The 22,196-nt window shown below is 49.1% G+C and overlaps 1 protein-coding gene and 1 long non-coding RNA gene across 2 annotated transcripts; one reads left to right on the forward strand and one right to left on the reverse strand.

Annotated features, from left to right (window-relative positions):
* Nucleotides 1-6,541: 6,541 nt before the first annotated feature.
* Nucleotides 6,542-7,657, reverse strand: LOC139051302 (uncharacterized). The gene is made up of 2 exons (XR_011509321.1): nucleotides 7,291-7,657; nucleotides 6,542-6,664 (listed from the first exon to the last, which is right to left on the reverse strand). It is a non-coding gene; the product is annotated as an uncharacterized lncRNA (long non-coding RNA).
* Nucleotides 7,658-12,601: 4,944 nt separating this feature from the next.
* LOC139051253 (uncharacterized) lies at nucleotides 12,602-16,868 on the forward strand. The gene is made up of 2 exons (XM_070528245.1): nucleotides 12,602-12,742; nucleotides 14,191-16,868. Exons 1-2 carry the CDS (start codon nucleotides 12,701-12,703, stop codon nucleotides 16,114-16,116), a joined length of 1,968 nt encoding a protein of 655 aa, XP_070384346.1. The 5' UTR covers nucleotides 12,602-12,700; the 3' UTR covers nucleotides 16,117-16,868.
* Nucleotides 16,869-22,196: the final 5,328 nt, after the last annotated feature.

The raw sequence follows: 22,196 nt of genomic DNA on the forward strand, positions 1-22,196 counted from the left end.
AGCATTTCGAGTGGAGGGTCAAGTCGAGGTGCGTTTGTGAATACGGGGGTAAGTCTCGCCCACGTAAGGGAGGGAAGTGGGAAGGAAGGGCACCGTCTTCTGGCGCACGCGAGGCTCTAGGGGGAGCACAAGCCACCTGCGACGGGAGCACAGTCCGCCGCTCGCTGCGTTTCCACGGCTTAGTTCACGTTGATGCGAGGCACAGCACGACGATAAATTCGCTCGCTGCTGCTGCCGCGCTTCCTCACTGCAGCGTTGCGACATCCAGCTTCCGCGGTCATCGAATGAGATCCGTTCATGCTCGCTTGTGCACGCCAGCTGGAGGTACCAGGATCCGGCCGCGCAACAGGTCGCGGCGAGCCACGACACGACGTACGAAGGCATGCAATGGTTCTGTTCATCAATGCCCGCATGCTCCACGAGGCAAGAGAGTGTGCCCGCATGTGACATCCGGACCCCGAAGGCACTGGCTCTGGTTTGTGGTGGTCGAGGACGTGCCTAGTCTCTTTCGATGCCCACACCTACAAGTTCTGGCCGAGTTTCGTCTCTGGTCCCCGCACAGCAACATTTGTAATTGTGCTTATTCAAGTGCTATACTCAACAGGGGCTTCAGCTGTTTGTCAAATTCAGGGCAACGGGGAAGCATACACTCAATTTGGGACTATTATCAGGTGGTGGCCTTCTCAAGACCCTCATTGCGTCGTCATTATGAAACCGTCGTCACGGTCATGGCCGACCCTGGTGAGCGTGTCGCAGCAGGATAGTAAGTTCAACAGAGACAGTATGTCGAAGCAATGTCAATTTCAAAACCACCCATACACGTTTTAAATAAAAGTTTCGTCAGCAATGCTATGTGGTGGAGCTGTGATTTGCGGTGGTCGAGGCCGTGGCTATAGTCTCCTTGGACGTCCATACCTACAAGTTATGAACGCATTTCACCTCGGGTCCCCGCACAACGACATCTGGAATGTGCTGATCGCGCCGCTATACTCAGCAGACGCTAAACTCTCCGTCAAGTGTAGAGCGATGGGGAATGATACACTCACTTTGGGACTCTTATCAGGTGGTGGCCTTCCCTTGACAGTCACTGCGTCGTCGTCGTATTGCCATCGTCACGGTCATGGCCGACCCTGGCGAGTTAGTCGCAGCAAGATTGTACGTTCCGGGAAACAGAAAATCGCATATAGTCGAAGCACTGTAAATCTGAAAATCGACCCTACATATTCTTAATAAAAGTGTCTTCAGCAATGCGGCGCGCCGCTGCATTGCCTGAATGCTAATCGCATTAACGTCGACAGTCATCGTGAGATGGGTTATGTCTAAATATTTATTGTAAATTTTTCATGCGAAAGATGTAACTAAAAGCAACAGACCAGCTTCATCTCCAAGAATGCAGCATATAGGCGTGCAGGTTGCTAAAACTGCCGTAGTACAGCTCTGGCCACCGACTTGTCTATACTCAGTACAAAATCAGTTGATGCAGCTTTTCTCTCTCTCTCTCTCTCTCTCTCTCTCTCTCTTTTATTTTGCTTGCATGCGTGCACTGAAGTCGCACCTGGGAGTCACCTTCCAATTTCTCGTGAAGCCACATAAGCAGAAGAACAACTCTATTATATGACAAGTCGAGCCCGTGTCCTTTTTGTAGAAAATGAGAGCAAACCTTAGGAGTGCGATTGGATCATGACTGGCCGTGCCTGTGTGACACTATGATTGTTTATTTAATAAGTGAAAATTCCCTGCACTATATGCTGCTGATGGAACTACGAACCGTACTTCGTGTACTTGTTTTACGGTTTCATATCGTTATCATTGTTTCGCCGTTCGTGCGAGACTTATTTGTCATAATATCACGCTTCCAACAAGCCCAAGTTCCCGTTAAACTCCTCCATTTCTGATTACTTTGTTGTTGTTAATTGCGAATCAACAACTTCACCTGTAACTATGCTCCTAAAAGAATTTTTCATATCGCGTGTTTTCGAGCCCATGGCTTCATGCTGATTTCTATATTACAGCCCATAACTAAACGGGAGATTCGCCAAAAAGCAGGCGGTACATTAAAAAAAAGTAACAATCACGGTATAAATTGAAACCGATAAAGGAGTTAAACAAAAACAGCACAAGACATATCATGCAAAAGTCACTTGATGATGAATGAAATGAAGCTAAGAATTTGCATAGGAATGCCTTAGAAAAAAAAAGAACGACAATATAAAATTATGGCAGATTGGATTGTAAAACTTTATTTGTCCAACAGATGTAGGGAAGGCTTTAAGTCTTCCCACCTAGACGACGGCCAGGAGTCCTTGGACCCTAGCGGCGATTTCGGCCAGTTGGACGGTCTTCAGTTGAATCAGAATCACTTTGTGTTACAAATGAAACTGCGCGTTAAAAGGGAAACACTCCTGTGCCTTATAGATAGATAGATAGATAGATAGATAGATAGATAGATAGATAGATAGATAGATAGATAGATAGATAGATAGATAGATAGATAGATAGATAGATAGATAGATAGATAGATAGATAGATAGATAGTATAACTGGCGAAGTAAGTAAAAATCGGAGTTGGTGAAACAGCCTAAAGACGTCTCTTATTTGTAGGGAGAATCAACGACATAACAATAATAAATAATCAAATGTATCTGGTTCGTTGCAGAAATTACAGAGAGCGGACTGCGTTAGACGTTCCCACAGCAAATAAATATTGTACTGCAGTATGCGGCATCCTAAATCTTTTAAGTGCAGCTTAAAGGGATACAGAATAAAAATCTAAGAATATAGAGAAAGTCTCACTACTGCATTCCTAAGACACGATTTCTATAGTATATAGTCATTATTCGGGTTACTTTTGAGCGGATGGCTTTATTTTTGACTCTCTATGAGCGGCCACCGCGTCACTCGCAAAGCGCTCCCGACAACAAGCCGGCGGATCTGACGTCACACCTACCCTCAGCAGCCGCGTGCGAGCTGGCCGGCTGCGCAGTTTTGTTTTCCTCGCGCTGCGCAGTGCAAAATGCGAAGTTCTAGTGAGAGCGATAGCATGAGCGGAACTACTCCGACTTGGATGAGCGGTCTACTGAACGACCACGAACGATAAAGGCGTATGCCTACGATCCGTCCGCGTCGTCAAGCGAAATTGACGACGACCCGCCGCAGCAGTCCCTTTCCGCGGTGCCGAGAGAGTCTGGACCAGCAAAGTGGTGTTTACACTGTGCATTCCATGTACACGCGTTCGCCTCGAGAGATCAGGGGCGGCATCATAGGTGGAAGCCAGATATAAACGCGGTTCCTGCGCCTCGGATCGCAAGCTCGCACCTGTCACGAATGAGTTAGCGAGACCAGAGGCGCACGCCTCATTGACCGTGTTGCATCCGTGGCGGTGCGCCCAGCGGGATTCACTCACGCAAACGCTTCGCCATGTTTGGCTTCAACAGAGCGAGGACGCTTATGCCTCAGGCTATGCAATGTCAGGCGATGTAAGGAATTTACTCTGCGTTCTGCGCAAGGCGGCTTGCTCCACCCGCTTGGATGGGTAGCTGCTAGCGCGTAAAACATGAAAGCCCCCAATGCACAATACAGGTGCCGTGAGTACACACTGTACAAAAAAAAAAAAAAAAACGTAGAAATCGTTGACGATATTGACGCGTGTTGACCTCCCTGTACCTACGCCATCGGAGCAGGTGTAGCCGGCGGCGTGAGCATAACAGTCGGCTGCCGACTCTCGCGCGGCAGGTGCTTGAGGCGCGCAAGCAGCTGTTTTGAGAATAGATGCGATGAAGCAACGGGTGAGGATTGAAGCCAGGCATGTGCAGTGACTGAAATGCGCCTCTGTAAGCAGGGAACGTCTTGTTATTCACGGAGTGAACGAGTACATGCGCAGCGGTTTCAGCGTCCCGTTGTTTCATCGCAGCCGAGCACTCCTTCCCTTGGTGCACACGAGATGGCGCCACCAGTCTCATGTCGGCGAATTTTTGTTACAAACACAAAACACCAAGTGCGGAGCAATAGGAGAGCTGGCTCACCAGCCGCGAGAAAGCGCTCTAATAGCGCACGCGTGCGAGGCGGCCCGGCTCAGTGGAGCCCTGGACTAGGGGCCCATCCATGGCTGAAGAGGACTCAAGCTTCAAGAATGAAGACTTCGGCCTCGACCCGCTAAAATCTTTAAAGAGTGAATAAAGTTTTCCATTCCATTCCATTCGTCAGTCGTCGCTTCAGACGATGCGGATTTCGATTCATTCTGGCAGAATTAGCCAAACATCTGGCTAGGAACGTCGTACAAACGACAAATTACGGTCAAACGGCACCTGTGCGCAAAACTACAGCGTGAACAAGTACGCGAGAAAAAGACTACCGCTGCCTGCCGTTTTCACATGCGCACAGCAGACCCTCGGCATTTTGCGGCGCTGACACGGCTGCTCCACACATCAAACGACAAATCCACGAGATGAAAGACGAGGTTTTCGAACAGCTCACACGAGGAAGCGGTACGAATGGGGCTCTTGCATTGCCCAGGGGGCGCTGCGAAAAAGGTGCTAAAAAGCGCCCTCTGCGCTAAAATGGGTCGTACCAAGCTCGGTCGTCTGCTTCGGAAAGCACGTTTACACTATGGACCCGCCACTTTCGGTTGTGTTGTTTCAAGGCCTGCAGCGAATATCGGGCGCCGAAGATTTTTTCAGGGGTGGCACGCTGCGTAAAGGCAAGAAATTATGCAGTGCCGAATACGTGTACGCCGTTCAAGAATTGGGTGGCGAAGTTTTAGCACCGTGTCAATCGCAAGTGAAGCGAGTCGCGTACGAAGTGGAACTTCAGGTAAGGTTTGCCAGCTCGCTGCTAGATTCAGGCGCACAAACGCGATGAAATGCTTGCTATAAATGAATCCACAGCGGCGATAAGCAGACATCATGTGTACGGAACTGCTCGAGCACACGACGGTACGCGCCGCGATGTACGAACTGCTCGAGCGCACGATCGTACGCGCCGCGACGGCAGCGGTCTTTCGACATGCCGCGAAACGGCGGGCCTCCTGCAATCTTTGTTGACTGCATGCCGCTAAACAAGTAGTTATGCCTGCGTTGTAGTAGCGGCCATCTGTCCTTTTTAGTAACTGGTAATAACTGATGCAATGCATATGAGCTCGCACGTGCGTGCGAATCGCGCTGCAGCGCGAGCTCGTACGCCGCTCGCTTGATGTAGGTTTTAATGACAGCGCTCGAACATCGATGTGCTGCAATCAATACTGCCTTGCTGCGTTGCATCAACGTGCTGGCTTGAGATCAAGGATGAGCGCATTTAACTCTCTTAACCTGTGCTGCTCGTAGTGGAGTAGTGAATTGTCATCGAATGAGCCCGACCATTTGTGCTCATTTGCACACACCTGGTCACTTCACCACTTCGCATCGGTCGAATTGTTAATTGTCGCTGTGGCCGTGTCTCGAATCGTGAATTACCAGCCATGCCTGCTGCTATGTCGGTTTGCTGTCGGGACTGTATGTGCAAAAGACCGAACATTAGAACGCAGATGATCAAGCAAGCTTCAAGACAGGCGAAGCAGTCAGCATGGCGCTAAGTTTCGCTTACTCAGCGCGACGAACTGCAGCTATGCAGCGCGCCCGACGCTCCACTTCGTGAGGCCTTGAAGGAAAACGGCAGAATATGATGTTGGGATTCAGGCCTTCTTGTTCATGGCAGCCCACGACGCAGAAGTAATGACGGTGACGCCTTCTCGAGGCTGGGCTAGGTGACTCCGGATCGGCGCCACCGATTCCGTCTGCTCCCAGCATTGCGTCCCACGGCACACGGAGAGCCCGTTTTCGTTAAACTATAGGCTGCGGCGAGCTCGCAGCGTGGCCGGCATGGTCTGCGAGAAGTGACGAGCCTTTTCGCACTCGCAACAGGGCAGTAAAAAGTGCGAATCGACGCAAAACTCTGCCTAGAAACGTGCTTCGCCACAGCCAGGGCTCAATACGACCCAAGCTGGTACGACCCAGATGTCGTTTCCCGCGCCGCCACCAGGCGCCGCTACTATACCTCAAACTCCAGCGCAAGACGCCCATAGGGCGGTCGAACAAAGAAAGCGCGTTGCTGCAAACGTCGACTCGCCCCTTCGCGCGCTCAGTGTGGACGATCGCTCGCAACCCAGGTGAAAATTTCCAACTGGGAATGCAACTGGTTCCAGTTCAACTGGTTTATGGAACAATTCCCAGTTGGTCCCCATTGCAACTGGTCCCAGTTGATCCCCATTGCAACTGGTCCCAGTTGGTCCCCATTGCAACTGGTCCCAGTTGATTCCCATTGCAACTGGTCCCAGTTGGCCCCTTTGCAACTGGTCCCAGTTGGTCCACATCGGAACAGGTTCCAGTTCCTATTGCAACTGGCATCGATTGTGCAATAGAGGTAGTGAGCCATGGCCAGCAGGAACCACTGGTAAACGTTTACACACAAGTGGGATTCAAGCTGGCCATAGCTTGTATGCTTTTTGTGGTTGCCATCGCGTGTCGCAAAGAACCAGCCGATTCAGTGAACTTTATGCAGCCGAAGCAGCTTGGTGTTGAAATTGGACATTTATTGGGACACTTGAGCTTGTGTTTAGCGATGAAACATCTTGAATGCTCCCTTGATGACCTTGCACACGTTTACACATTTCGTAACTCTTGCACATCACCATCTGAAAGAAATATTTATATGCATTCAGTAAAAAGGCAACCACTTCGTACAAGCAATTCTACTTATACATCATACAGACATGTGTATCAGTAGTGTATGCACTTCTGCTACACGTTATTATGCAGAGCTACAGATACTTCTGTGTGCTATTCAAAGCACAAGTCTTGCACGACACTGGTTCGTATTGACACGTGAACTTTTCTCGGTAACTGCACTCACCCACTGGCCACTTAAGTTTATCGCTCTGCACAAGACGCACCTGCATGGCTGTAGCTTACTCGAATGCTATTGTTGACTATTTGTTGTGTATATATGTTATCGCTGAACCTAGAGTAATCAGATTGTATGCGCGACACGAACTGTGTAGTACTTTCTGGAAGTAATGCGGGCACCATCGTTTACGCCGGAACCTACGGCAAGTTACGTGAAAAAAAAACAAAAAAAAAACGACGCGTCTGACTCGCAGATAATGGGGCTCAAAAACAAGCACCAAGCTCGCAAGCATTGATGTGTACAAACGTCACGTAGTAGAACACTCGAGTCAACGACAATGTGCTGCAGTATTGACACCTTTGTGATAAAGAACCACTTGCACTCGAAACATAAATAAGTTCAATATATAATTACCTCCAAATGGCAGAATCAAGAGCAGTGAAAAGTGCGCACGTCAATCCAAACACGATGGGTCCACAAAGCCGCGTAGTCGGTGTTAAAACAGGTGTCATCCGTTGGCCTGTAATCATGCCGTCTTCCAAAGGTGAAAATGTCCAACACTAATACTACTTAAATGAGGTTACACAGGCAATGACACCACAGGTTCCTCTAGAAAAATCTTTTCAGCTGCGCACGCCTCGCTCCATGTCTCGCTCGAATAGCTTGCTGTTAATATGGCTGCCGAACTACGCCGCACGTTTACACAGTTTCGTATTTGTGATGAAGTTTCTCGCTATTAATAAATATTACGCTATCTATGTGAGGTAAGAATTTTATTTCACTTTTATTTGACATAATTTAAATTTATTGCTATATAATTATTATTGTTTGAGCCATAGAGGTTTCAGCCGATCATGAGAAGATACGCAACTAATGTTTCTTTTTTTTTTCAAAATGGCGGTTGTTGTGGTCATGGTACAGTGGCTAGTCATGGTAGAGCACTGTCGGTGTAAGCATCATAATATTCTTTCACCGTGTGGAAGACTGTACTAGACTAGTCATGGACGCGTAGTAAGCGTGCGTTGTGTAGCTCTATGCGCTGCTCAGCATTTTCTTTTCCTTTTTCTCTCTTTTTTTGTCGTAGGGAAGTAATGGGGCTCTTGCATTGCCCAGGGGGCGCTGCGAAAAAGGTGCTAAAAAGCGCCCTCTGTGCAAAAATGGGTCGTACCAAGCTCGGTCGTCTGCTTCGGAAAGCACGTTTACAATATGGACCTGCCACTTTCGGTTGTGCTGTTTCACGGCCTGCAGCGAATATCGGGCGCCGAAGATTTTTTCGGGGGTGGCACGCTGCGTAAAGGCAAGAAATTATGCAGTGCCGAATAAATGTATGCCGTTCAAGAATTAGGCGGCGAAGTTTTAGCACCGTGTCAATCGCAAGTGAAGCGAGTCGCGTACGAAGTGGAACTTCAGGTAAGGTTTGCACGCTAGCTGCTAGATTCAGGCGCACAAACGCGAGGAAATGCTTGCTATAAATGAATCCACAGCAGCGATAAACAGGCATCATGTGTACGGAACTGCTCGAGCACACGACGGTACGCGCCGCGATGTGCGAACTGCTCGAGCGCACGATCGTACGCGCCGCCACGGCAGCGGTCTTTCGACATGCCGCGAAACGGCAGGCCTCCTGCAATCTTTGTTGACTGCATGCCGCTAAACAAGTAGTTATGCCTGCATTGTAGTAGCGGCCATCTGTCCCTTTTAGTAACTGGTAATAACTGATGCAATGCATATGAGCTCGCGCGCACGTGCGAATCGCGCTGCAGCGCGAGCTCGTGCGCTGCTCGCTTGATGTAGGTTTTAATGACAGCGCTCGAACATCGATGTGCTGCAATCAATACTGCCTTGCTGCGCTGCCTCAAAGTGCTGGCTTGGATCAAGGATGAGCGCATTTACCTCTCTTAACCTGTGCTGCTCGTAGTGGAGTAGTGAATCGCCATCGAATGAGCCCGACCATTTGTGCTCATTTGCACACACCTGGTCACTTCACCACTTCGCATCGGTCGAATTGTTAATTGTCGCTGTGGCCGGGTCTCGAATCGTCAAGCACGAGGTCGCGGGATCGAATCCCGGCCACGGCGGCCGCATTTCGATGGGGGCGAAATGCGAAAACACCCGTGTGTTTAGATTTAGGTGCACGTTAAAGAACCCCAGGTGGTCTAAATTTCCGGAGTCCTCCACTACGGCGTGCCTCATAATCAGAAAGTGGTTTTGGCACGTAAAACCCCAAATATTATTATTATTATCGAATCGTCAATTACTAGCCATGCCTGCTGCTATGTCTGTCTGCTGTCGGGACTGTAGGTGCAAAAAACGGAACATTACAACGCAGATAATCAAGCAAGCTTCAAGACAGGCGAAGCAGTCAGCATGGCGCGGACGAACTGCAGCTATGCAGCGCGCTCGACGCTCCACTTCGTGAGACCTTGAAGGAAAACGGCAGAATCTTATGTTGGGATTCAGCCCTTCTTCTTCATGGCAGCCCACGACGCAGAAGTAATGACGGTGACGCCTTTTCGAGGCTGGGCTATGTAACTCCAGATCGGCGTCACCGATTCCTTCTGCTCCTAGCATTACGTCCCACGGCACACGGAGAGTCCGTTTTTGTTAAACTATAGGCTGCGGCGAGCTCGCAGCGTGGTCGGCGTGGTCTTTGAGAAGTGACGAACCTTTTCGCACTCGCAACAGGGCATAAAAAAGTGCGAATCGACGCAAAACTCGGCCTAGAAACGTGCTTCGCCACAGCCGGGGTTCAACACGACCCAAGCTAGTACGACCCAGATGTCGTTTGCCGCGCCGCCACCAGGCGCCGCTACTATACCTCAAACTCCAGCGCAAGACGCCCATATCGCCGTGCTGCAAACACCAGTTGTTTCCACCAAATGCCATACAGCTCACTAGCGCTTAGCTAGGCAACGACGTCAGCGGCACAAAGTTGGTGCAACATTACCATAACACCGCGATGTCGGTCAGGCACGCAACGGTAACGTCATGAGACGAACCAATGCCTCATTAGACAACTAAAGACTAGGGCCAACATTCACAAATTTAGTGCGTTGAAACTAAAGCACGCGTACGTGTCAAGGCAATGTGCTCCACATTTACGCAAGAGAATCCTGCATGATTCAGTTATCCATATAAATAAATCTTGTGTCGGATAAAACCCATCTCCAATGTCGCACTCGTTGCAGCATATCGCTTAACTCAACTTTTTTATGTTAACAGTTGTACGAGTACAGATCCCAACTACTAACCAGTTGCTACTATACAACTGGTCAAAGTTCCAGTTGGAATCCAAATGGAACCAGTTGCTTCCAGTACAGCTGGTTCAGGTTCCAGTTGGATCCCAACTGGGACCATTTGCTTCCAGTACAACTGGTAATGGTTCCAGTTGCGTTCCAGTTGCATACCAACTGGGACCATTTGCTCCCAGTACAACTGGAGATGGTTCCAGTTGGATCCCAACTGGAACCAGTTTCATCCCAGTTGGTTTCTAACTGGGACCAGTTGACCTGTAACTGGGACCGGTTGGTTTCCTACTGGAACCAGTTGTTCCCAGTTAATACCAGTTGGAACCAGTTGGATTCCAGTTGAATATTTTCACCTGGGAATGGGCCTCGCGGTGGGTAAGCGTGACGTGACATCCGGTTTTGCCAGAGCTTTCGGAGGAGGCCGGTAGGTGCTGTGATTTGAGAAATATTCATTAAAATAATAGCACCTACCGGCCTCCTCCGAAAGCTCTGGCAAAACCGGATGTCACGTCACGCTTACCCACCGCGAGGCCCATTGCGAGCGATCGTCCACACTGAGCGATGCTGAGCGCGCGAAGGGGCGAGTTGACGTTTGCAGCAACGCGCTTTCTTTGTTCGACCGCCCTATTCGTACCGCTTCCTCGTGTGAGCTGTTCGAAAACCTCGTCTTTCATCTCGTGGATTTGTCGTTTGATGTGTGGAGCAGCCGTGTCAGCGCCGCAAAATGCCGAGGGTCTGCTGTGCGCATGTGAAAACGGCAGGCAGCGGTAGTCTTTTTCTCGCTTACTTGTTCACGCTGTAGTTTTGCGCACAGGTGCCGTTTGACCGTAATTTGTCGTTTGTACGACGTTCCTAGCCAGATGTTTGGCTAATTCTGCCAGAATGAATCGAAATCCGCATCGTCTGAAGCGACGACTGACGAAAAAAAAAATCGCCGACATGAGACTGGTGGCGCCATCTCGTGTGCACCAAGGGAAGGAGTGCTCGGCTGCGATGAAACAACGGGACGCTGAAACCGCTGCGCATGTACTCGTTCACTCCGTGAATAACAAGACGTTCCCTGCTTACAGAGGCGCATTTCAGTCACTGCACATGCCTGGCTTCAATCCTCACCTGTTGCTTCATCGCATCTATTCTCAAAACAGCTGCTTGCGCGCTTCAAGCACCCGCCGCGCGTGAGTCGGCAGCCGACTGTTATGCTCACGCCGCCGGCCACACCTGTTCCGATGGCGTAGGTACAGAGAGGTCTACACGCGTCAATATCTTCAACGATTTCTACGTTTTTTTTTTTTGTACAGTGTGTACTCACGGCACCTGTATTGTGCATTGGTGGCTTTCATGTTTTACGCGCTAGCAGCTACCCATCCAAACGGGCGGAGCAAGCCGCCTTGCGCAGAACGCAGAGTAAATTCCTTACGTCACCTGACATTGCATAGCCTGAGGCATAAGCGTCCTCGCTCTGTTGAAGCCAAACATGGCGAAGCGTTTGCGTGAGTGAATCACGCTGGGCGCACCGCCACGGATGCAACACGGACAATGAGGCGTGCGCCTCTGGTCTCGCTCATTCGTGACAGGTGCGAGCTTGCGATCCGAGGCGCAGGAACTGCGTTTATATCTGGGTTCCACCTATGAAGCCGCCCCTGATCTCTCGAGGCGAACGCGTGTACATGGAATGCACAGTGTAAACTCCACTTTGCTGGTCCAGACTCTCTCGGCACCGAAGAAGGGGACTGCTGCGGCGGGTCGTCGTCAATTTCGCTTGACGACGCGGACGGATCGTAGGCATACACCTTTATCGTTCGTGGTCGTTCAGTAGGCCGCTCATCCAAGTCGGAGTCATAAGTTCCGCTCATGCTATCGCTCTCCCTAGAACTTTGCATTTTGCACTGCGCAGCGCGAGGAAAACAAAACTGCGCAGCCGGCCAGCTTGCTCCGCGGCTGCTGAGGGTAGGTGGGACGTCAGACCCGCCGGCTTGTCGGGAGCGCTTTGCGAGTGACGCGGTGGCCGCTCATAGAGAGTCAAAAATAAAGCCATCCGCTCAAAAGTAACCCGAATAATGACTATATACTATAGAAATCGTGTCTTAGGAATGAATTGTGGGGCTTTCTCTATATTCTTCGATTTTTATTCTGTATCCCTTTAATTGATAGACACAATTGAGACTTCGAGAGGTGTTACCGATGCTGGAAGTCACAAGTCAATAATACTTTTTTTTTTTAGAAACATAATTCAGACAGAGGTTTCTGTACCTCCATGAAGAGTACATCGTGACCGGCAAAAGAGTACTACTGAGCCATCCAGGGAAGCTTTCGCGAGCGAGTCTGCCATTTCACATAGACATAGTCCACACGTGCAAAGCTTGACCTAGCGGTATTTCGCTTCCTCATCCTTTTCGGACTCACGCCTCGTGAAGCAACCGCGCGAGAGCGTGCCACGTGCAAGGCGCGGCCATCAAATCGCGCAGATGCTCGCTAAATCACGAGACGCACGACGCAGCAACCAGCTCGGCTCCGTTCCAGGGATTTCGACCAGCACTGCGTCCGAATCTGGAGCCGATCGAGTTCCGCGGTCGACGATGCCGACGGAGCTGAGGCGACGGCGACGCTCCAGAGGAAGCGTGAGGCCTTTCCTTTACTCTCAGCTTCGTCGCTCGCTGCGATAAATGAAACATTTGCCAAACGTGGCAGCGGTTCAGTACGCATACGTGACGCGCTCTTGCTGAGCACGAGGTTGCGGGTGCGATTCTCGCCCGAGGTAGTCGCATTCAGATGGTGGCGGCATTATCATCGTCCTAGGTGCCGGAGACGTTGCCGCGAAATTCTAACTCGTAGTTCAAGATAAATGTTCGGTCAGTATATATTGAAACGCGAACAAGAAAAACCTAATCGGAACACCTGTTCCTTGTAACCACGAGGGATGGTTATGTGCAATTGTTCCGTAGCCAGACTTGGAGAATTGTCTCCACTCAGATACCACATACTGGGGGCTTCACTTAGGCCACTGTTGCGAATACTGGCCCAGCGGAAACGCAATAAAGCAGCCCAGCCGGTATCCATTAGCTTGCGTTTGAATTTATGCTGACAGTATGTAACAATGACCATGGATTAGGTGATGGTAATTCCACATCACCGCAGGACTGAACAAAAACAGAACTATACTGTTTATATAGTCATAATTTCTTTGTGAGTTGCCTTGCCCTTCTTGCGTATATGAATATGCAATACAACTCTATGCAAGTTGGATTGTTTAAGTAACGAAGTGGAACTCTTCTTCTATTGCACCCGGAATATCCACGCCTGGTGCATCAGCCCGGGCATTTACTAACTAGTCTAAGTTCTTTGTTCAATGTGTTCATGCTTAAAGACAAAAGCAGCTAATATTTTCTTATAAAAAAATCAAGCTTACATAGCGTGTGAAGAAATATGAATGTTTCCCCCGTCCTTGATTAACTTACACAAGTATCTTGCAGCGGAGTGCAGGCTATGACGCGTTTTGAGGCGTTCGTTACTGTGGGAGAAGGAGCAGACAACACTCGTGATTGGCTGACGCCAGCGGCAGCTTCCATCGCAATGACTCATTACCGTTAAACATGACGTTGAAGCAAACAATCAGCACATTGTGCCGTCACAAGGGTAACTACGATAATGTCATTTTCAGTTGGGAGATTTCAGACAAATTAAACAGGTGCAATGAATGAAGTGAATACTTTTGAGCCATTTTTCGAGTGCTACTTGGAGATTAATATTTTTCAAAAAGGGAAATGGCGAGGAAGCGGAGAATCAATGTGTCTGGGTACTATTGTTCTTTACATGTGCTAGTGGAAACCAGGGCTCTTTGCTTACAAACGTACAGTGTGTTTGAAGGGGCTTTCAAAAAGAGACTATTTGTGATATCGTCGCGCGACTGATGTCAAAGCGCGTAATTGCGTGCCCGGATGCCCAAAAAGTAGTAGCACGCGAACGTGCTATCTGCTACGCTCACTTATGGCACGTGCCGCAGCAATCGGGCATTATCGCTGTGCAATGTGAGAAGAGTCGTACAAGTACATCAGGAGTTTGTTCCCAGGTCTGCGAGATTGAACCGTGGAGTGGCCACCTGCGCAAGTACTCCGCGTTCCTGGCCAGCAGCTATCCCAGCCCGTGCCTCACGGTCAACCAGTTGTTCCCCAACCTTCACCACCTGGTGAACATCTTCAGCCATTGTCGGGTGGATCACGACAAGTCACGCGCCGCAACCGAGGCCGACGGCTGCTTCCTCTTTGTTCAGCTGTCCGTCCGGAAAGGATTCCGTTCCATCGTCAACATCGAGCTACGCGAAATGATACCAAATCGGCTAGCCCTGCCTTCCCTGTGTGGACGCCAGGTTCGCGTCACGTGCAAAATACAAAGCAGGCACTCGTTGGCGCTGGTCTACTTCCTGCTCATGGAACATCTCTCCATTGACTTCGCGGAGTTGTGCACTTCGAGCATATCGCAAAACCAGCTTTTCATGCGGGACGGCATTCTGCTGAGCGGTAACTTAAGGCTGATCGACTACTCATCGAAGAAACTCATGGACACACTGCGCTCTCCGGTGACCACGCTATACATGCTAGAGATCATGAGCGTGTACTTCTCGAACGTTGGCGTGCGCGTGCGGTGCAAGCTGTTCGTCAAGTTTGTGGCACCGTGCACGCTCATCTTCCCCGAGAACTGGATTGACGTGCCCGAGGCTGAGGCGCTGATACACTACTGCTACGCGCACCATGGCACGAGCAAGGCTTACATCGATGAGCTCTTCGCGACAGTCGACTCCTGCTACGTGCTGGACGACCTGGTCAGACACAACGCAGCCATCGACGAGCTCGTGCTAAGCCGCCGTGCGCGTTGCACGTACCGGAAGCCACAAGGATTCGCAACGTGCTTTTCCGCCGTCTCCGATCGGTGCTCGCGGATCAAGACGTTCGAGATCTGCGACTTCGAATTGAACAACACGGATCTCCGGGACTTCCAAAGCGGGCTGAACGGCAGCGTCAAAATGCAGAGGCCTAATGTCACGTGCACTGCCGCCGCAGCGGGTCTCCAGTTTTTTCTCGGCCTGTTTATTTTGAGCAAAGCAACACTCGCCGAAATTCAGGTCAGCAGCTGTCTGGCTCCAGTCCACCACTTGTGTGAAATCACGAAAGAGATCGGGGGTCATGAGACGCTGAAGAAGCTGTCACTCAGCCAGGTATACCGTAGCGGCGACACCACCTTGTGGCCAGTAGACACCCTGAAGGTCAACTTGACGGAGGGTTTCCTGAGGCTGGGCACGGAAAAACAGCCGGGTCTGGCGAATTTCTCGAAGCAAATCGGCGTCAGAGGCCGCGGAAGCGGGGCCGAGTTCGAAGGATTCTACGCTGTGATTGACAGTCTGAGTGCCTATCTCCGAAAGGGTCGCAAGACCTGGCAAGCGACATTCGAAGCGCCCGTTCCACTTTCCTGGCCTCAGTTCAATAAACCCACCAGCCGACCATGTGGCAACGCCTACCTCACGCGTCTTGCGGTCCGGATGGCCACAGTCATCGACTGCAACCTGGCCGTTCGGCTGTCCGTGTTCGCCGGCTGTGGCTACCAGCGGGAAGCACCGCTGGCCCTCGCCACGGAGACGTCGCCGTCTATGACGCTGGTCAGCGACATTGGCAAGAGCCGCAGCCTCTGCTCCCTCATCTCCAGTGGCTGGACGTTTTACCACGCTGCGACCACCTTAAGTGGCGTGTTATGCACTACGAGCACACCTAACCATCTCGTGTCCACCGCGGTTTTGCAGCAATCTGGCGTCTTCCCTTTGATAAAGCTGTCGGGCTTCCTGGTAACCTACTACACGGTCTTGAGCTGGATGGTCTACAAACAGCGGGACTGTGAACAGAATGTACGCGACCCGTCGCCAACTAACTTGCCCCTGCTCCAGGACGCGTGGTGGTTCGTGATGCCGCCCTGCTGCAATTCGAAGAGGGCTGCCCTGGGTTGCTAGGAGGTGCGCGACAGCCGGACGCTGCTCGTTCACGTGTCGGCACTGGCGAACCTGACCAAAACCGAAGCGGATCAGATGATCACTCGCCACTGACAATATGTGGACGCGAACTTCCTGGCTCTTGCTGGTGTCGTCAGGGCGAGTGGAGTGCTGTCGCGACGCACCTGGAAGCGTCCACCCTGTTAAGCTGCACAATACTTTCTTAGACTACTGCATGAGGACACGGTCGTACCTGAGCCTCGAATATATATTGTAGAGGACTGGATTGCAATGTGTTGACTTTTGAGTAGCCTATATCATGTGGCAATGTGCGCCTGTCCCGACTTCCCGTTGTCGCGAACCGGACTGCAGTTGTTCAGGAGATAGGCATACGCAGGTTCACCTGTGCAATGAAGAGAACGTGGATTTCAAGCCCGATTTTTTCATCATAATCTGTGAAAATATTTCTCCTGCACTGAACGGTAATGATGTTTCGTATGGTGCAACATCTGTGGCAGTAGGCCTTCTGTCAAGTGTGAGGACGCCTGGCTCGGCGCGAAGGGCGTTACCAAAGCGATGCATGAATATAAGCTATACTGTATTGTTCAGAACTTTGTTTTTAACTTCCATGTAGGTGTATTTGGGCACATTTAGTTAGAATCAACTTAGAAATAGCTTCACGTTGTCGAGATCATGTCATATTTTTAATAGACGTGTCATCGCTATTCTTCTCTTTGGTCGCTAACGTATGTCTGCTCATGTTGCATTTTGAAGCCTACATTCGTACATTAACTACACATAAAGAATTATCGGTCAATTCTTTTTTTGTGGTTTCTAGCACACGATTATCAGCTTGTGGCCATTAGGACAACATACAGGTTGCAGCGAAAGTTGTTGTTAGAGCGAAAGTTTTTGTTGCAGCAACAGTAATCTTTACCGGGAAACGGATCGGGGAAGCGCTACTTGCTCTGCATTGAATAATGGCCCAGGAGCGCCTCATGATCAATTATGGGGTTCGGATGCTTGCTTTCAGGTTGTTCTTCACTGACACGTATATGCTATTCGGTATTATGGGTGACTCCAAAGAAGGCATGCACTTTTAGCATCACTTTGCTGAGTGATTGTAGCCATTGCCTTACGGGTGTATGAGCGATGGCACTTCGGGGGTATGAGTCATAGATAATGACAGCTTTCTACCGACATTACGCCACGGAGAAATCCCGGAATCTCAGCTATAAAACAGCTTCGCTGTAAAATGTGGGCCGATCCCGACGGCAGTGCCGGGCCAGGGGCAGTGGCTTCAACGGTGGTTCGTATTCTTCCGAGGGGTTGCCACAACGTGTACCGAAATGCAAGCACAGCTATCGGGACTACGCGGGGGATCTGTCGCATGCCTTGCAATGTGGCAGTTTGTGATGTAACTTCTGGTACCAGTCACCTGGTGAAATAGTATGCAACTGCATTGCAAATTGTGCTTGTATCGACGCTACCCGGCGCTCATCTCGCATCGCATGATTCCTGGAACTTTAGAACGCCTGTATCGGACGCATTTATGTTTTCGCAGCAGATAGCAAGCGCTCGCGAGGCGGAGTGGTACAGTAGCTCAGTCGCGCTAAGAGGGCCCGGGTTAAATCTCGATGGGAACTGGGTATTTTTCTCATTCCTGGCGATAGCTGCGACGGACACCAGCGGCGGCGACGGCGGACATCACCAACCGGAACGGCTGTTGGATTGAGCACGCACCCACCTTACGCTGTAAATCTGTTTCTGCCTGTTTGCTGCAAATAACGCAAAATTGAACGTGAGTAGCAACGCAGAAGTATTGAAATGACAAAGCAAAGTATTTACGGAAAGGAAAAAGTTAAAGCAGTATCAAATGCGCGAGCAATTTCACGGGCAATGAGCAAGAATTTCACGGTAAGTTGCTAATACAACAAAAGATAAACCTTTATATGAAAGGCCTAACAGAAGACAAAGGAGCGTTGCATTGTATACTGAAGGTTTATAGATTGTAACAAACTAATATCGTGCAATACCTTACGCAAACTCATTCGATTGAATGAAAGAAACACATGGCATGGACACATCACGAACGGTATCGATTAGAGTCTTTCGAGAAATGTTACACATTCTTAACTCTTATTAAGTTTGTTCAGCAGACGTTGTAGTGTGTTAATTAAAGCGTTAGTTCTGCAGTTAGTTCGGCATTTCGGAACGTGCCGAAGCTCTGAGTGTCTGCTGTTATACAAGGGTACATTGGTATGAAGATGCGCCTGCGTGCGCAGGCTATTCATATCAACTCTTATTTTTCTCCTATAAATATCAATAAGCCTAGAGTGGTAAACACGAAAATTAAGAACCCAACGAAGTACTCATCTGCTTGTATGATGATGCTTTCATTGGACATTACGCGCCATATACCTTGTTGTGTAACATGAAACGTTTTTGAGAGAGTGGTTGTTGCCCATTCAAGGTGGCAATATTTCAGGTGCGACAAAAACTTAGAATTATGCAATCAAATATTGACTTTAGTTAGATGGAAGTGTCAATGCCAGCTGTTACTTCTTTTATACGAGAAAGCTTAATTACAATGGCATTTTCATGGCTATTCCAACTCGGGTGAGTCGAAAAAACGCGCACCTACGAGTCATACGTGCGTTCTGCGATGTAAATTTTTTCGGAGCCAAAACATGTCAGACCCCCTTGAAACTTGCTATCTTTAGCCGTGAATATTGTTGATTTGGTCTTGGACAAATTAATCTTCCGTTCATTTATAGCTGACCAAGACTGCAAGCCTCTCAGCGTAAAACATGCTTGTATAATGATGTCGCCTACTTATGTTTGATGAAAATTTGCACACTGTATACGAATGGGCTATCCGGAGAGGATCAAGTATTGTCAAGCGCACAAGATTCCTCTGTAGAAATCACGACGTACTTAACTATGATCCCAGGTCGGTTAAACCTATTTTGAACTATAAAACCGGTCATCCTAAGGTAGTGAAGCTGGCTATAGAGTAGAATGTCCTAAATTCTGCACTAAAGAAGTCGTGTTTTCACATGTCGAAGGCCGTTTTTCCTGTTCACGTAAATCGTTTACTGGATGCTGGTTATACCTAAGTTATTATTTCATCTGTGAGTTAAGGTATCGTTCGTAGCGTGAAAAGCATAAATAACCCAGGTGGAAAACTAAATTAGAATGAAATGGAAAAACGCAATAGTACAGTATGTACAAATGGTTGGCGCACGGGCTTAAGAACATCGGTTCAAGGTACAGCCTCGATGCTTGCTATTCTGCGAAACATAAGGTAGGTCACATATGACCGTTAGCTGATAATTTGCTGAAGAATAAGCAAGTAAAGGGAAAGTGCACTCTCAAACACGTGAGCGCGTACATCGCTTGTGCTAAGCAGGTTGTATATGCCATTCCGTTATCTTGTGCTAGAGAGTACGTGGGAGAAACGAAGTCATTTGTGAATGGTTGACTTAGGGAACACGAGCTATCTCTTCAAGTGGTTACGCAACTTCATCTCAGGGAGCATTGCAAGTCGTGCGGTTGTCGCCCATATTTAAAAAAAAAAACTGATGTCATTCTTAAACACGCGAGCCAATTTGCAGAGGAAACCGCAGAGACTTGCAACATAAAAATTAGGGACAAGGCATGTATCAGCGAACCGTCTATCGCTCTAAATGACAAGAACTGCGTTACCTATGACAATTTGGATTATGCGTCAGTTGGTCACAGTTGCCTCGATGTATACCACTGTGTCTCGTGCGTGTCATGGTTATGAACTGGCAGCTATATAAATGTTAGACATATCTTCAATAAAATATCAGTTGAGAGTCAGCGCCGTGGTCGTCGTTTGATACCTTCCTTTTCTCCGTGTCTTGCGTTGCTCTGTAACTAACCTTACTATGAATCCTAATGAACTGACCCAACTTGCCGTCTTGATGCGGTTATTGCGTTAATAGGAAGGCATGCGCACAGTGTAATGGTGGCGGTTATTTAGGCCTTTTACAAGGAAGGCATCACTGGTTGCTGAGTAAAAGATAAAACTGCTGCTTTACTAGACTCCAAGAAAGACTAATTAGCAGACTACAACCAAAATTAGCCTGTTGTCATATACTGGACGAAAAGAAGGGGAACCGAGGGCCGTGGTTTACAAGACCAATGTTTCTGTGAAAACACGTGCAGACATTTGTTAGTCAGAACCATATATAACCAACAGATAATGAAGAAAAGAAAAAGATGGCATAGGGGCAAATTATTGGTAGTTAATACTTGAGGAGTACAAACGAGAAGTTCAAGGGAAATGAAGGAAACACCAACTTGCTGATGGTTACAGCCGAACCCACAACTTCCGCATTACGCGCGCGTTGCACTGCCAATTGTGCTACGGTGACGCCAATTCCCACGCCCGGGCACACAAGAGCGCTTGGAACGTGAAGCAAAACGTAGACTAGACACGAGACAAGAAGACGACACCACAAGCGCTGACGTTTAACAACGTTTATTTGAAAGAAACACGGCTGAAAAAACACAATGACCAGCTGGTTCGAGAGATAACTGAGGCAGCCGAAATTGCCAGACTTCGTGACCAATGCATTAGCACGCCGTACTTTTTACTAACAAAAAAAGAACTTGAGCTTTGGCACGTGCAATCATTATCTTGAGCGCAAAAAAGTGCGTGTTCCACATGATGTGCAATCACGTGTCTGTGACACGTGTGGGCAACCGTATAAGAAGCCGTGTTTCTTTAAAAAAGAAGTTGTTGAAAGTCAGCGCTTGAGGAGTCGTCTTCTCATCTCGTGCCCCGTCTACGTTGTGCCCTGTTAACACCTGGATAGAAAACCAGCAAGTCCAAGCTGCTATCGTGGTGAAGAAAAAGACTAGTGTTTAGCAGATGACGTCATGGTGTAGCGCTTACAACGACCACAAAAACAGGAGCGCTACGTGAGCGCGTTTAGCAAAAGAGGAGCGCTTAGCGCGTGAAGCAAGATAGGAGTGCTTCGACTGTAACGGTAAAAGCCGACAGCTTAGCATGTAAAGTAAAACAGCAGAGCTTTAAACGTCAATCAGAAGTGGGGCCCTTGACACTCGAAGTAAAATAGGAGCTTTTACTCCATGACGCAAAAGCAGAGAGGCACGGCAGGAGTGCCTTCAGATGAAACGCCTAGCGTTTGAATTAAAGAAACCCAATATACTAGAGCTATGCCAACGTTAAGCGAAGGCAAACGCAAATCGCTCAAGATGAAGGACCTGATCCAGTCGTATAGACCCCGACGGAATAGCGGCTTCTCTCTGTGTAAACCTAGAGCAGGCTTGCAAGAAAGCGGGTTGTGTAAGAGACATTTGGCCGCACCGCCATACTGACGTTGCTGCCATGCGGAGCAGCCGATGAATTTGCCTAACGAGCAACACGATCCGGAAGACTACGACACAGTCGAATCTACTGAAAAAGTAGAAGCGTTTGGCAGAGGCTTTCTAGCAGTAGGTTAGGGAGGCCAAGAAGGACAAAAACGAATCTTCTGCCAAATATGCGTACTTCTTGATAGCCAACATGCGAGCGTGGCTGACACATGCCGGAACTTCTGACAACCATGAGAAAGTGGTAGAGTGCTTCAGGCTGGATCAATTCTTCTGCAAGCCCGGTGAGAATGTTAAATTATAGGTGCAGGACAGAATAAGCGTCGACACTGTTATCAGGGCCATCAAAGTCATGGACGGGTCCGTGTGTAGCCGATCTCGCGAGAAGGAAGTGCCTGAATGACAGAATAATAAACCGTTGGGCCGTAAGAAGGGGGCAGCGGTACGTGCCACGCGAAGGAGAAAGCGCCTGCAATCAGGAGCTGCCAGTGCCAGCGGGTGCTTTCAGCCCGCAGTAGTTGAGGGAAAGTCGACCGAGCATTCGGGTGCTAGGGGCAGCACAATAGAAAAAAGCTTTCGATGCTAAAATGCTAGTTCATAGCTTTAACTCTCAGAACGTATATAGTTCACTTAGCGGCAGGTTGCAGGGGTACACAAGTTCCTCTCCCTTAAATGCGCATCTCACAGTTAACGGGAAGTATTTCCGCGTGCTCCGAAACTGCTCCTCAACCTTC

This window comes from Dermacentor albipictus, unplaced genomic scaffold (assembly GCF_038994185.2).
Source record: "Dermacentor albipictus isolate Rhodes 1998 colony unplaced genomic scaffold, USDA_Dalb.pri_finalv2 scaffold_11, whole genome shotgun sequence".
Classification (NCBI taxonomy): domain Eukaryota; kingdom Metazoa; phylum Arthropoda; class Arachnida; order Ixodida; family Ixodidae; genus Dermacentor; species Dermacentor albipictus.

What these genes read in the sequence shown, in the direction of transcription:
- LOC139051253 (XM_070528245.1), top strand. Translation starts at nt 12,701, where the DNA reads ATGCCGACGGAGCTGAGGCGACGGCGACGCTCCAGAGGAAGC. An exon ending in GGCGACGCTCCAGAGGAAGC is followed by an intron (nt 12,743 to 14,190) that starts GTGAGGCCTTTC and finishes GTTTGTTCCCAG; the next exon opens with GTCTGCGAGATTGAACCGTG.